Source organism: Falco peregrinus, chromosome W, assembly GCF_023634155.1.
Source record: "Falco peregrinus isolate bFalPer1 chromosome W, bFalPer1.pri, whole genome shotgun sequence".
NCBI lineage: Eukaryota > Metazoa > Chordata > Aves > Falconiformes > Falconidae > Falco > Falco peregrinus.
This window is the reverse complement of record NC_073743.1, coordinates 24,246,743-24,261,075: the sequence shown is the minus strand read 5'-3', so window position 1 is coordinate 24,261,075 and position 14,333 is coordinate 24,246,743. Positions and strand designations below refer to the sequence as shown.

Here is a 14,333-nt window from a genome sequence, read left to right as displayed (position 1 = left end):
ACAAAGCGTGCGTAGCGTGTGTATTTTTAGCTGGGGGTATAAATTGGTGTGGGTCTATTAATAGCATCTGTAGAGTATAAATTGCTGTGTATCCCTTAATAAAGTGGCACTAACTTGATCACATTGGTCGTATAAGTTGTGTCCAAGCCTTCTGCGTCAACAATACCCAAACATATAAGTTGAGCACAGTGTAAGAAACAAGCCTTTTTAAATATTTAATTAACAACATCTTTACAAGTTCATAAAAATCAATTGAACCGGAATAGATGTTTTGTGTTTATCACCAATATTTTATTGTAACTGGTAACTTGCACACTTTAGAAGAAAAAAAAGAAAACAAAGTTCACTATATATAGCCTTTGTACCAGCTACTTGACTATACACAAGGCATAATGATCATAACACATCCTAGTCTCCATAATTGTGCACAGACACCAGACACTGTGAACAATACAGTGAAATAACATCACAAGTCCAGTGATAAGTCAGCATAATACAAAACATATTGATCTACTGCAAATTACATTGTTTTTAAAAAACAAAAATAAGCCTTTATTCAGTAGTAACTTAACCAGAGTCTGGTGTAGAGATTTGTTGTGTATTTATAAGTCTTTTAAGGGAAGCAACCTCTGCAGATAAGTTTGCTATGCCCAGCTTCAAATACAGGTTCTCTGACTCAGAAACATTAAAGATACTGTCTTTTATTTCAACAACTTCAGTTTTGCAACCACTCTGAATTCTTACATTGAGTTCCTTTTGATGCCAGAGTTCTGGTTTGAGAGGCCAGTCTTGGATATTAGTCACTTGAACTGAGAAAGGAGTGCAAGAAGAATGCACCAATTCTTGTGCAGTGTGTGTTTCAAGCTCAACATGTCTTTTTGATGACATATCAATAGGTGATGATAGTTTTTGTGCAGCATCATAGTCATTATCTACTGCTTCCACTTTAACTTGCATGGCTTTGGCTTTAATTCGAAGCTTGTGAGGCAAAGCTGAAGAATTCACTTCTGGAACTTTAACTGTTGCACAAATATTTTTATGTTCAACTGGGGAATGGATTGGACCCTTAGGAACCTGCTGCTCATCTTCTCCATCAGATGACTTTCCAACTGCAGCGTCATCAGTTTCTGAAGTTCTGGGGGAATTACTGGAGGACCTCTTGACTTGAAACAGAGGAGAAGGTAAGTACATGTTAAAGGTAGTTCCCACGTAGTGTGAATATATGGATGCTTTATGTGAACTTCTGTCATCTCTTGGCTCTCTCTCTAATTCCATGGGCTCTTGTTTTATAATTTGGAACTTCTTTTCAGGACTTCTGCAGTTGTTTTGCATACAACTGGATTGAGTATGCTCTACTGATGATATTTCAGACATATCAGACATAGAGCTTTGAGGAGAATGTTTAATAACAGAAATACAACTGCTATCAACTATAGATGGTTCATGTTCATCCACAAATGAGTTAATATTTGATTTGGAACTCTGATAATCTTGAAAATACACAGCTGTTGAGCTACTGAGTTTCTGTATCTCTTGGGCATAGGCTGCAGAAGTAATTAAACCAAACTTCAGCTTCAAAGCAAGCAACTCTGCCTTCAAAGTGGCATTCTCCTCTCCCAGTGCAATTAGTTTGTTTTCTAAGACAAGGTCATTCAGTCGTCGTTTTTCACGAGATCTTTTAGCAGCTTCATTATTTTTCCGCCTTTTCTCCCAATACATAGCATCTTTCTTTTCATCTGGAATGAATTTTCGCTTTCTCCGGCAAGCCGAAGATTTGCTTTTTCCACTACTTGCTTCAGTGAGAAGTATCTCTTCATTTGTAGACAATTCTTCAGACACTTCTGCTGAAGTAGACTTAAGTACCATGACTTTGTCCACATTGCTACTTGTGTCAACAGGTCCATGTTCCTTTTTAAGGGTCTGCATTTTTCTCAGCTGCATCAGAAACAATTTGTAATAGATCTACAATGAGCATCAGAGCAAACTATTTCCCCAGTACTTCTCATACCACAACTTAATACAGTACTTTGAAATCCACACATATTCTTCCTTTTGCTTCATATTCTCAAACAGAAATGTCTAGATCAGTTTTCTTGGCAGAGGTGATGAGAATCTTCTAAATAACCTTCAATAAATAGAGAATTTGATTACTGTTTAGGAATTGCTGGTTTGGGACATTCAAAAGTAACTTTCAATAAAAAGCTTAGACTAGCATGCATTTGATTCATTAAACCTGCTGCAATATGAAGGAAGCTTGACACTGAAACAACTGATATTCCAAGCTTTACGATACCTAGGTAGCAGATTTGCTTCCAAAACAAATATAATATGATCCAAGGGAAATTAATAAAACCAATTATATATTTGAATTCTGATCTGAAAATAATGTCATAGAACTTTCCATAATATCACTGACTAATTTAAACCTAGCACTTAACACTGTGGAATATCAGACGTTGATGAGCAGCAGTGGAAAGTATCTTGTCCTTCCAAATTAAAACATCTCTTCAGAAAAAAGCTGTGGTGCATGATTTGGAAATGCTATATATTTGGGTCCTCTGCAGAATAAAAATAAACTGATTTAGAGAAGCTAGAGTGCTTTCTATTGTCTTAAAATAACAGTTATCCATAAAGTTATTCAACATTTAACTACTGCTTTTGTACCCTATAAATTTATTTTTTTTATATATATATATAAAAATGTGTGTGAATGAATGTAGTGTAAGCTTGTAAGTCTACAGCAAATAAGTGAGTATCAAAACAATGGTGGGTTTGCATGCAGCATTCAACTCTGCTTTCAGCCAGAGTACATCAGTAAAGTAGTCAAGACAAAAATGTAAGCCACATGTTTTATGTCAGTCATACTGGTTTGATATTTATGTAATGTATGTAGTTCTAATGCCATTGCTTTAGTCAGCTAACAAAACAATAATAAAGCTCTAGTTATTTCCATATATTTCCTGAATACTTTTATCACGGTAACTGAAATTGCTGCTTTACGAACAGGACTCAAAGCCTTAGTTTGTTAATAGCTCTCCACATGGATCAGCCCAATACTGAGTCTGTAAACAAATTAAATTCCATCTGATGATAATGGTAAAATGTCTTCAATAAAAATGGCCATTTCACTTCACTTGCATTTTATAATTCCACTGGAAAACATCAGTATTCACATGTAAATGAATTAACTGTAATGATTCCTCTGATTATATTTCAAATTCCAATATTTTCCCTTATGATTAATTTTTCAATTGTTTTATCACTCCCTCATAAAGTATTATAAAAGCAACATTTCATTTTACATTAGTAATTATTAAAGATTTTGTTGTTGTTGTTGCTTGATGTTAATGACATTGAGTGCCAATGTAACAGTCTAATAACACTCGACCCTATCAATTACAGATCCAGTCATGCTCCCACAGCAATTTTGCCATTGGCTTCAATAGAAGCAGGACACAATCCCAGATCCAAATAGATTCCATAGAATTCATACTATTTAAGCAAGAAATTACATATGCAGAAATAAGGAAAATTTAATTTATCCATGTTAAAATAGTACATTAAGAATTTGACCCTGGAGACTTGCGTATTCAGATCATAATACTTGAAATCTGTCAAAGGGTTGTAACCCAGTCCTTCAATCTTGCCTCTGTTCTTTGTAATTTGTCAGTTCTGCTTTACAATACACACATAGGTGTCCACACATACACATGTTTCTCCAGAGTAACAGCATATTATTATTTGTATTTATCAAAACAATTCACATTATCTCCAAGCTTAATTTTTCAGAATGTATTTTGTAATGAGATATCTAAATTATTTAATTCTGTTGCTCTAATGTTTTGATAGCAATTCTACAAAACTAAATTAAATCCCATTTCAAGCAGTCAGATGCTTTCAAAGAAACTTCACTTTTGTAAAGCTGTGTCTACAAAATTTACCTCAGTCCTTAAAAAAAAAAGGAAAGTAAATGCACTTTTCACTTTTTCACTTCCCATTTTAAAGAAGAACTATGCACTTATCACTGTCTTGTTAATAAACAGCTCAAACTACTATGTAGCAAAGTGCCAAAAAACAACAAAAGCTCACAATGATATGACTGCACATATTTCAAGTTGTTGTTTTTCATGTTCCACATAGGTATCTTTAATTATATTATTGCTAGCATTCTGTCAAAGGTTACGTAATTTAAAAAATTGTTCACATACCAGGGCTGATATAGAACCTACTCATAGATACCCAAACATGACTAGTTTGTACTCTGTAATATGAAAAACTGAAGTATATATTTTGTACTTTCTATCTACAAAGCATTTTTAAAACATTTACTAACTACCTCAAGACTTTTATGAGATACAGAAATATTATTATGCACATACAGGGGAGGAAATTTAGTTTAATTTTAGTTGATGGATACACAGCCTAACTAAACAATGCTTAAACATTTTGGAGGTACTCTACCATTACTGCTTTTCATAGACAAAAAGTATATCATGAAATATTGCACCTTTCAGGTCTATAATAATTAAGAAACCCTCTTTAACTGAGGATGTTAGCTCCAAAGCCCAAACCAACCTCTACTGCAATCATCCAACATACTCTTTCTTGCTTACATCTATGTTCATCTCCAGTGAAATTCTGCTCCTGCTGAAAAAAAAAAATGATGTCAACTCCACTGGAATAGTGATATTATCCCTAGAGATTTATGGGTAAGAGAGTCTAGGCAATGGGGAGCAAATGAAGTTTGGACTTTCTGGAAACACTGGTGTCCTGGATTCTGGTGTCATTTTCTTCTTAGTAGCTAGTACAGTGCTGTGTTTTGGCTATGATGTGAGAACAATGTTGATAATGCACTGATGTTTTTAGTTGTTGCTGGGTGACATTTATACTAAATAAAGGACTTTTCAGTTTCTTGGGCCCTGCCAGCGAGAGGGCTGGAGGGGCACAGGACATTGGGAGGGGACACAGCCAGGACAGGTGACCCAAGCTAGCCAAAGAGGTATTCCATACCATATGACATCATGCTGAGTATATAAACCGGGGGAAGAAGAAGGAAAGGGGGGACATTTGGCATTATGGTGTTTGTCTTCCTGAGTAACTGTTATGTCTGAGATGGAGCCCTGCTTCCCTGGGGATGGCCGAACACTCGCCTGCCCATTGGAAGTGGTGAATCAATTCCTTGCTATGCTTTGCTTGTGTGCGTAGCTTTTGCTTTGCTTATTAAATTGTTCTTATCTCAGCCATTGAGTTTTACATTCCTTCCCAATCCTCCTTCCCATCCCTCTGGGTGGGAGGGAGTGAGCAAGCGACTGCATGGTGCTTGGTTGCCAGCCAGGGTTAAACCATAACAGCTGGGTAACTGGATGTTATGCTATTATAGATTATCCAAGGTCAAAGAAGGAACCAAACTTTACAATAGTAATGTTACCACCAATTACTGCTGAATCCATTACAACAACATGGAGAAATACAGAACTATTACTCCTGCATTAGGGTTCCCTTTTCTTACAACTTCATAGGCATTTTAAGTGTTTATGGCTCCAGGATCAACATGTAATTAGATCAGTGGAATACTGATGATGATGCTTCATACTGAAGATGAAGCATTTTTGATAAAATGTTGATTTTTTTGTCTTATGGAAAGAAAATCATGGTAGGTGTCTATACAATATAATTTATGCAAACATCAAGAATCATTAATTTATTAAGACATTTTTCAATAAAATATATATATAATAAAAAAAGCTCATCATGGCACTTGGAATACTACTGCACTTTCATATTACCCAACTCCAAGTTGTATCCAGAAAGCTGATGTCATATGTAATTTATATAAAATATTTTCATTGTTAGGAAAATTAGTTAAGTTACTGTTTATCTTAATAACTACAAATTAACTCATTAGTTTTTTTCGCAAAGGTAAAATACACAAATTACAAAAGCAAATTTATTACTTAGAGAGACCTAAACATATTAAAAATAGCTGTTCCTCAGAAAGGTCAGTCAAGGTTAATGGGTGCAAATTCAACCAATATTTTCTTTAGCTTGCTTAGAAAGTTAGTATAATTCTATCAGATCTGTTCATTTTGTCCAAAGCCAAGAAAAACATTAAATATTTATATAAAGTAATATATAAATTACCTTTGCTTCTCTGAGTTTTAATTATAAATATATATCATGACATTTTACTTAAATATCAAATCACTTAACAGCAGGAAAACCTAGACTGCATAAAGCAATAACTTAATAGTAACAATGTTCTGCAAATAAAATCTCAGTATCTCTAATTTCAAATACTGAAATTCATTATTTTGTGTTATTGTTTTATTTTATTGTTTTCCCCTAATTAAGGGCAACAAAACAAAAATACAAAATAAAAATGTTAATTACTCTGACAGGCAGCTTTCTATTATTGAACTCTTTCACACAGGTACAAATGATGTTGCAATAAAAAGTCTGAGGTCAATCAAGAGACTTCAGAGCCCTGGGAAGAATGCTAAAAACTTCAAAAGCACAGGTAGTGTTTTCCTCAGTACCCCCAATAATGGAGGGAGACTTTGGAAGAAACAGGTATACCCAGGATATCAGCACCTGGGGCTCCAGGACTGGTACCTGCGCCAAAAGTTTGGGTTTTTAAACCATGGAAGAGCCTTCAAGGGACATGATATCCTGAGCCCTGATGTGATCCAACTGTCTTGATAGGGAAAAAACATCTTTGAGCATAAGCTGGCAGGACTGTTTGATAGGGCTTTAAACTAGAATCCATGGGGGAAGGGGATACCAACAGGATTGCAGCAGGTAAGTCAAGGGTTGACATGGAACAACCTGAGGGCACCAATGCTAATGAGAACATTTACACTGTTCCAGGGAGCATGGAGGGCTCAGGAGTGTATCCGAAACACTTGTACACCAACACACGCAGAATGAGAAACAAACAGGATGAGCTTGAAGCATTAGTCACCTCCCAGAGCTACGATATCATTGGTATTAGGGAGACTTGGTGGAAGGAGCCTCATGATGGAGTGCTGGGGTGGAGGGCTAGAGCCTGTTCAGGAAGGATAGGCAGGGCAGACAAGGTGGAGGAGATGAATTCTGTATACAAGTGAGAAGTTTGGCTGTACAGCTCTTACAGATAGGGATGATGTGGTTGAGAGCCTCTTGGTGAGGATTAGGGGAATGGAAAACAAAGGAGATGTAGCGGGAGTCTACTATTGATCGCCCAGTCAGGATGATAGTACTGATGAGTTATGCTATAGGCAATTAGGAGAAATTTCAGGAACAGAAGCCCTTGTCCTTATGGGAGATTTCAACTTCCCAGACATCAACTTGGGAATACCATACTGCTGTGATAAGCAAGTCTGGGAAATTCTTCAAGTTTGTGGAAGATAACTTCTTATCATAAGTATTCAGTGAGCCAACTAGGAAAGATGCCCTCCTAGACTTGTTGTTTGTGAATAGAGAAGGACTCATGGGAGGTGTGATGGTAGGTGGCTGTCTTGACCACAGTGATCACAAAATGGCTGAATTTAAAATTTTCACTGTAATGAGAAAAAAGGACAGCAGAGTTGCTACCCTAGTCTTCAGGAGAGCAAACTTTAAGATATTCAGGGAGCTACTTAGTAGAGTACCCAGGGGATCTGTTTTTGAGGGAGCCCATGAGTGCTGGTCAGTCTTTAAGAACCACCTTTTAAAAGCACAGGCAGAGACAATGCCACTGTGTCATAAGTCAAGCAAGCTGGGCAGAAGACCAGCTTGGCTGAACAGGAAACTCTTCATGGAGCAAAAGAGAAAAAAAGAAATTGTATGATATCTGGAAGCAAGGTCAGGCTCCGCAGGAAGATAACAGAGGCATGGTTCATATACGCAGGGAGAAGAAACAAAAGGCCAAAGCTCAAGTAGAGTTGAAACTGGCCAGCGTTGTGTCAGATACCTAACAAGGGCTTTTTTAAGTATGTTAATAGAAAGAGTTGGTCTAAAGAAAACATTGGACCGATACTTGTTGAAGATGGTCACCTGACTAATAGGGATTAAGAAAAAGCAGAGGCAGTCAATGCTTATTTTGCATCAGCCTTTAATATTAAAATGACAGACCTTGGGCTGCCCAGTGGTCCTCCGAGTCGGAGGACCACGACCATGGCAACAGTGACTTTCTATTTGTGGACACTGAAATTGTAAGGGACTAGTTGTATTAGCTGAATGTTCACAACTCCACGGGGCCTGATGGGATTCATCCCAGAGTACCAAAGGAGCTAGCGGATGTTATGGCAGGACCCCTCTCGATCATCTACCAAAGGTCTGGGGAGCCTGGGGAGGTCCCTGCTGACTGGAAGCTAGCCAACATTACTCCAATTTGCAAGAAGGGCATGAGGGAACACCCAGGAAACTAGAGACCTGTTAGTCTAAGCTCACTTCATGGAAAGATTACGGAGAATATCATACTGAGTACTACTGAAAGGCATTTAAAGGACAATGCAATTATCAGGCACAGTCAACATGGGTTCACAAAGGGAAAGTGTGTCTAACTAATTGGATATCCTTCTATGATATGGTCACCTTAGTGGATGAAGTGAAGGCAGTGGATGTAGTTTTTCTGGATTTTAGGAAGGCTTTTGATATTGTCCCTCACAGCATCCTTCTGGACAAGTTGTCCAACTGTGAGATGAGCAGGTACATGATGCACTGGGTGAAGAATTGGCTGAAGGGCAGGGCTCAAAGTGTTGTAGTGAATGGGGCTACATCTGGCTGGTGACCCGTCACCAGCAATGTTCCTCAGGGCTCAATTCTAGGGCCAGTTCTGTTCAATATTTTTATCAGTGATCTGGATGCAGGAGTTGAATGCACCATTAGCAAGTTTGCCAATGATACTGAGGTGGGAGGTGCTGGTGACTCTCTTGAGGGACAAGAGGCCTTGCAGAGGGATCTAGATAGATTAGAGCATTTGGCAATTTTCAATGGCATGAAATTTAACAAGTCGAAATGTTGGATCTGCTCCTGGTATGAAGTAACGCCAGGCACAATTATAAATTTGGGAGAGGAGTGGCTGGAGAGCAGCCCTGCACAAAGGGATCTGGGGGTACTGGTTGACAGCAGGCTCAATAGGAGTCAGCAGCGTGCCCCGGCAGCCAAGAGGGCAAATCACATTCTGGGGTGCATCAAACAGTTATAACCCGCCAGTCCAGAGAGGTGATTATCCCTCTGTATTCAGCATTGCTGCGCCCTCACCTTGAGTACTGTGTGATGTTCTGGGCACTACAATTTAAGAAGGATGTGAAGGTACTTGAATGCATCTAGAGGAGGGCAACTAAGATGGTGAAAAGGCTGGAAGGAGTGTCCTATGAGGAGCGGCTAAGGACTCTGGGCTTGTCTAGTTTGGAGAAAAGGAGACTGAGAGGTGACCTCATTGTTCTCTACAGCTTCCTGAGGAGGGGAGATGGAGCAGGAGGTGCTGATCTCTTCTCCCTGGTGTCCAGTGACAGGATGCATGGGAATGGGTCAAAGCTGCGTCAGGGGAGGTTCAGGCTTGACATTAGGAAGCATTTCTTTACTGAGAAGGGTGTTCAAACACTGGAACAGGCTTCCTAGAGAGGTGGTTGATGCCCCAGGCCTGTCAGCATTTAAGAGGCATTTGGACAATGCCCTTAATAACATGCTTTAACTGTAGTCTTAGAAATGTCAAGTATGGACCAGACCTTCAGCTGATCTAAATTTATATAACCATATGAAAAGGCAGAATTATGTCAGTAAATCCCAGCTGATGCTCTAAACTTGCATCTTATTATATAAAAAAACTTAAGTACAAATATATAAAATAAACAGTGACTGTAAAAAATCTTAATCTCTACCACTCACTGCAAATGAAATGGATAAATAGCAACCTTTAGAGCTCTAATCCTGCAAAATAGTCCAGAGGGGAAAACTACTGTACACACAAAGACTCATTATCTTTATTGAGAGTCCAAGTGTTTGGTTCTAATCAGAAAAGGAGATCTTGCAGGACTGGCATCTATACTGCTAACTGCTGTGAAGACATCTTTATGGCAAAACCTGGTTTATTATTTAAATACTTTGGGGACAGAACTGAAAGCTACACCAATATGTGGCAAGTTACAAAAAAAGGAAAAATATTTTTAAATAAGGATTTATTTCCAACATAAAATAGATTTATGTAATATCTTTTGACCAGATTCAGTCTCGGAGTATGCTAACTTGGGTATGGATCAATTCAACATGGGAATTGGAAAAAAAAGAAAAAAAGTGCAGGATATTTAACAAGGTCCCAATACTAATCCATTTCGGGTATATCTTTAAAACCAAAGCATTTTCAGAAACATTTTTTCTATTACATTTTGAATCCCATCTAAGTATGCCCTTGTTTACACAATCTTATTTGTGACAGTCATCACCATCAGTATTAGACATATATCTTGTCTGAAATTCTTCCCCCCCCAAACACTGTAAAATACTAACACTGAAATCAACTGTCATTTTGTCATAGAATGGGCCACAGGAACTTGTGGGTTTTTTTTCCCATTACACATCCTAAGCACATGTATATCTCATAACTGACTGTAATAATCATGACAAGGTTACCTAGAAGAGTCAATTAAGCCAAGGAGTCAGATACATTGCTTAAATGGGTGTAATAAGACTCAATTGTACACATTATTGCATCATAGTGATATTATAACAGCAGCAAGACTGCTGTCTGGAAAAGGAAACTATTGCATAAACATAGTTTGCACAACTATTAAAATAAGTCAATTTAGAACGATCTAGAGGTTTATTTTATTTATGAGCTTTATTTCAAGATAAAAGATTTAAAAAAGCAACAGAGCACTGATATCTTTTCTAGACTGTGCATTCCTTTTATTGCAATAGATTGAATGCACGTATGTTCTACAAGTTTCAGCCAAAGCATGGAAAATACTGTTCCTTCTTAGGATAAGATAAGCTGTGGGAGAGGTCATGACACTATTGTTCATGGGAAGACTAAGCTTTTTGACACTTTTCAAATCAGGTCCTTTATAAAATAAATAAATAATTTCCAAAAGAAACTTGAAGCCTTGAACTCAAATTCAAGAAGCTGGGTATTTTGAAAGCTAGTTAACAGTCCTTTAGAGAATAAGATGAGTTAAAAATAGACAAAAAATAAGAATGGAAAATAAAGGCAAATAATTTTACAAACTGTTAATACTTCAACAGTCAAATAAAGATGTCTGCAAAGTGAGAACTCATAATGATATATTTGGTAATGCCAATGATCTTCAGTCAGTAATCCTTGATTTGGTTGGATTAAATCAGGTCTTTGGACCAAAACCTGAAGCTTTATTCATTCAAATTTCTTACCTAAGTCAACATTTTAATTGAATAAGGATGAATAAGGTAAAACTAATGTCCATAGCAATATTTTAAACTAGGTTCTGGACTGAATTTACTGAGAACAAAGATGACTCAAAGTAGGTTACATAAGTACTAGTGAACACAATGAAACTGAGTGCAATCATCCAAATATAAGGACAAGGGAAATTTTTTTTTTAAAAAAAAAGTTACTCCAAACAGCTTTACTACAGCAAAAGTGTACCTGACCCCAACAATCAAGTAGCAGAAAAGTTTGAGCATGGTATCAAAAATATCACCATTAAAAAAATATATATTTTTTACTGTTACTACCTACAACAGTTATATTGAACATACCACCATGGTTGCCCTACTAAATTTTCACTTTGGAGAGTTTAGTCAAAAACACAGTAATTTTGATTTTGTCTACTTAGAAGATTGTTTTAGGCAGGCACACACGTACACAAATTGCCACATATTTAAATACAAGTTATCATCAACAACTTTAAATGTAGCTTTCTGTCAAGGGCAGAGCACAAGATGACCCCAGAACATGGGACTTCCAGCCACAGGTTTTTGCCACTGAAATGTTGAAATAACTTGTCAACAACAGAATTGAGCAATAGCCAATTTTCATTGTTTGTGACTTAAGGAGAAATCTTAAATATTCAGATTGGGGGGGGGGGGGGTGATTTCTACTGCCTATCTGTGAGCCGTACTCTTCCTATAGTGGCACCCAACCTGTGGCAGCAGGGCACAGCCGAAATCCCGGGGCGGGAGGGGGGGGGTGCTCCTGGGCCGCCGAGCGGGCAGTAGGAGGGGATACCTGCCCACGGGGCTCGCTCTGTCTGATTCGCCGACTGAAAGCGGCGGTCAGACATGACATCCGCCCCGCCGCTACCCGCCCTGCGGCCCACCGACGCTCCCACAAAGGGGAGACGGGCGGGAGGGCGGGGCGCGGCGGCAAGGCGCCCCCTACGTGACCAGTGATGCATGGCTCCCGGCCCGCTCTGTTCCAAACAGCCCCGCACCATCACCCCTCCTGACCTCGCAAGCCTCTGCCGCCGTGCTTGCCCCAGCCCCAGAACAGCGGGGCGCGGCAGTGGCCTCAGCCCTCACTCGCTGCCACGCGGACGTTCGAAAGGTCCAGCCCACCGCCATCCCCAGTAGAAGGACACAGCAACCTCCGCGTCCCGCGTTGTGCAAGTGCTCGGGGCGGTCGGAGCCGCCGGGACGCGGGATCGGGACCCCCTCCACGCCCCATACCAGCACTGCTGCGATACTCCCTTCGGTAGCATTCCCCGTGACCCACAGTGCACGCATTCCAGTTGTGATCACGCACCAGCTAACCGAAGATTAGTGCTACCAAGAACATCATACTGACCTACTTCTGCTTTTGTTGTGTGCAACACTAAAATGCCCGATTTCATGGGACTGGGGTACTCTGCTTCCTGGGCCTGGCGTTACTTCTTCACAGGAGCCCACTGCAGCTGTCAGGACACAGGCAGGTCATCTCACTTCTTCAGCGCTGTTGACATTTTCTTGAATTAATTCCTCTATTAAATTACATGTTCCCCTCTTTTAAAAGGGTGACAAGTAAAAGCCAGTACCAAAGAATTTTTTTAGTGTTTAGGTAAAATATCTTCCTAAAAATACAGCCAAAAGGGCTCTAAAAGCATGGAGTTAAAAATCCAAGCAAATGGCCTTGAACATCTATATGCACAGCTTTGGAGAAAAGACCAGGAATACCACGTGAAGCCACAATTGCTAAGATGTGATTGGGCTAAATATAGATTAACACAAATTTCATTTTAAGGTACACAACACACGGTCAGCAAGCACTGATTACCTCCCCACTTACCCTTTTCTCTACTTTCCTTAATAAATGTACTATAACAAAATCTGTTATATTTTTAAGCGCAATTGTCCCAGTTTCTTTGTAGCAAGGTTATAAAATTGCATAATTAGCTCCCTCTTCCTAGCCTGACTGCCAGCAAATTCTGTGGTTACATAATGCAACATTTCCAGGAACTATTATGCAATTGGTCCCATAGAGTCTGAAAAACAGCAACAAAAGTGACAAAAAAAGGATTAGGCAAACACAGCCTAGCAAAATATGGGGGCTGTGGGACAGACTGCTACCATTAATTCAGTTTGTCCACAAACAACATCCCTCAACACCGTGTGAAAATGGTATCTCTCTGGCGACCTCTGACAGTCCATCGGCACAAAACTCCTATTTTTCTTGTAAACGCACAAAAGGGTTGTAATTAATGACCTAATCCTTAACTCTGCACCGAAATTACCATGGCCTTTCATAATCATGCACACATTGTGCCTGCTACTTTCAGGTACCGAGCCTCGGCATCGATACGCCAGCAAAACGTTATACATGCACGCAAACAGCAAACAGCTTTGCACTCACACACGTGCGCCCCCCCCCCCCCCCCCCCGGCGCCCACACAGGACGCTACTGAGCACGCATTCCTACCTTCAGTGTGGTGCGGTATGCGAAGCATCCCCTGTACCTGACCGAGGCGAGACAGGTAAGGACGGGCAAGCAACAGCGTCCCACTTGTTCGGGTGCAGAGCAAGCCAGAACGAGTGAGGGAACGTGTGGCAACACGAAAGGATGTATGTTAGTAGGTCAGAACTACGCACGAACGCACGTACGCACTTATTTTCATGGCCCGGCAGGCCTGTCAGTCAGCTGCAAGTGACAGCAGCAACACCCTAATTCACGCCAAGCACTTTCGAGGGGTGGCCAATGGAGGCTGCCGGGGAGTGGGACCAGACACCCCGCCCCTTGTGCCGCTGGGGCTGCGTAAGGTACAGTAGGTCTATGTGCTGGGTATTGCATAACACCCCAGGCGAGGGGCAACGCGCGTAAGGGGGGCGGAACAGACATTTACGTAATCGCCCCTGGCGAGCTGGGGCAGCATGGAAGGGGATGTTCTTTCCAACGTTCTGCGAAAGCGATGAGACATGCTGGTGAA

The 14,333-nt window shown here is 39.9% G+C and overlaps 1 protein-coding gene across 3 annotated transcripts; it reads right to left on the bottom strand.

Annotated features, from left to right (window-relative positions):
* Positions 1–316: 316 nt before the first annotated feature.
* On the bottom strand, positions 317–14,129 carry LOC129783226 (nuclear factor interleukin-3-regulated protein-like). 3 transcript variants are annotated; one of them, XM_055793115.1, is made up of 3 exons: positions 13,829–14,129; positions 12,722–12,865; positions 317–2,125 (listed from the first exon to the last, which is right to left on the bottom strand). In XM_055793115.1, exon 3 carries the CDS (start codon positions 1,939–1,941, stop codon positions 568–570), a length of 1,374 nt encoding a protein of 457 aa, XP_055649090.1. In that variant the 5' UTR covers positions 1,942–2,125; positions 12,722–12,865; positions 13,829–14,129; the 3' UTR covers positions 317–567. The 3 variants fall into 3 exon arrangements, with proteins under 3 accessions (XP_055649090.1, XP_055649091.1, XP_055649092.1); XM_055793116.1 differs by lacking the exon at positions 12,722–12,865; XM_055793117.1 differs by lacking the exons at positions 12,722–12,865; positions 13,829–14,129 and adding an exon at positions 4,576–4,646.
* Between the last annotated feature and the right edge of the window lie 204 nt (positions 14,130–14,333).

Coding starts and splice junctions, on each gene's coding strand:
- LOC129783226 (XM_055793115.1), bottom strand. CDS start 1,941: ATGCAGCTGAGAAAAATGCAGACCCTTAAAAAGGAACATGGACCTGTT.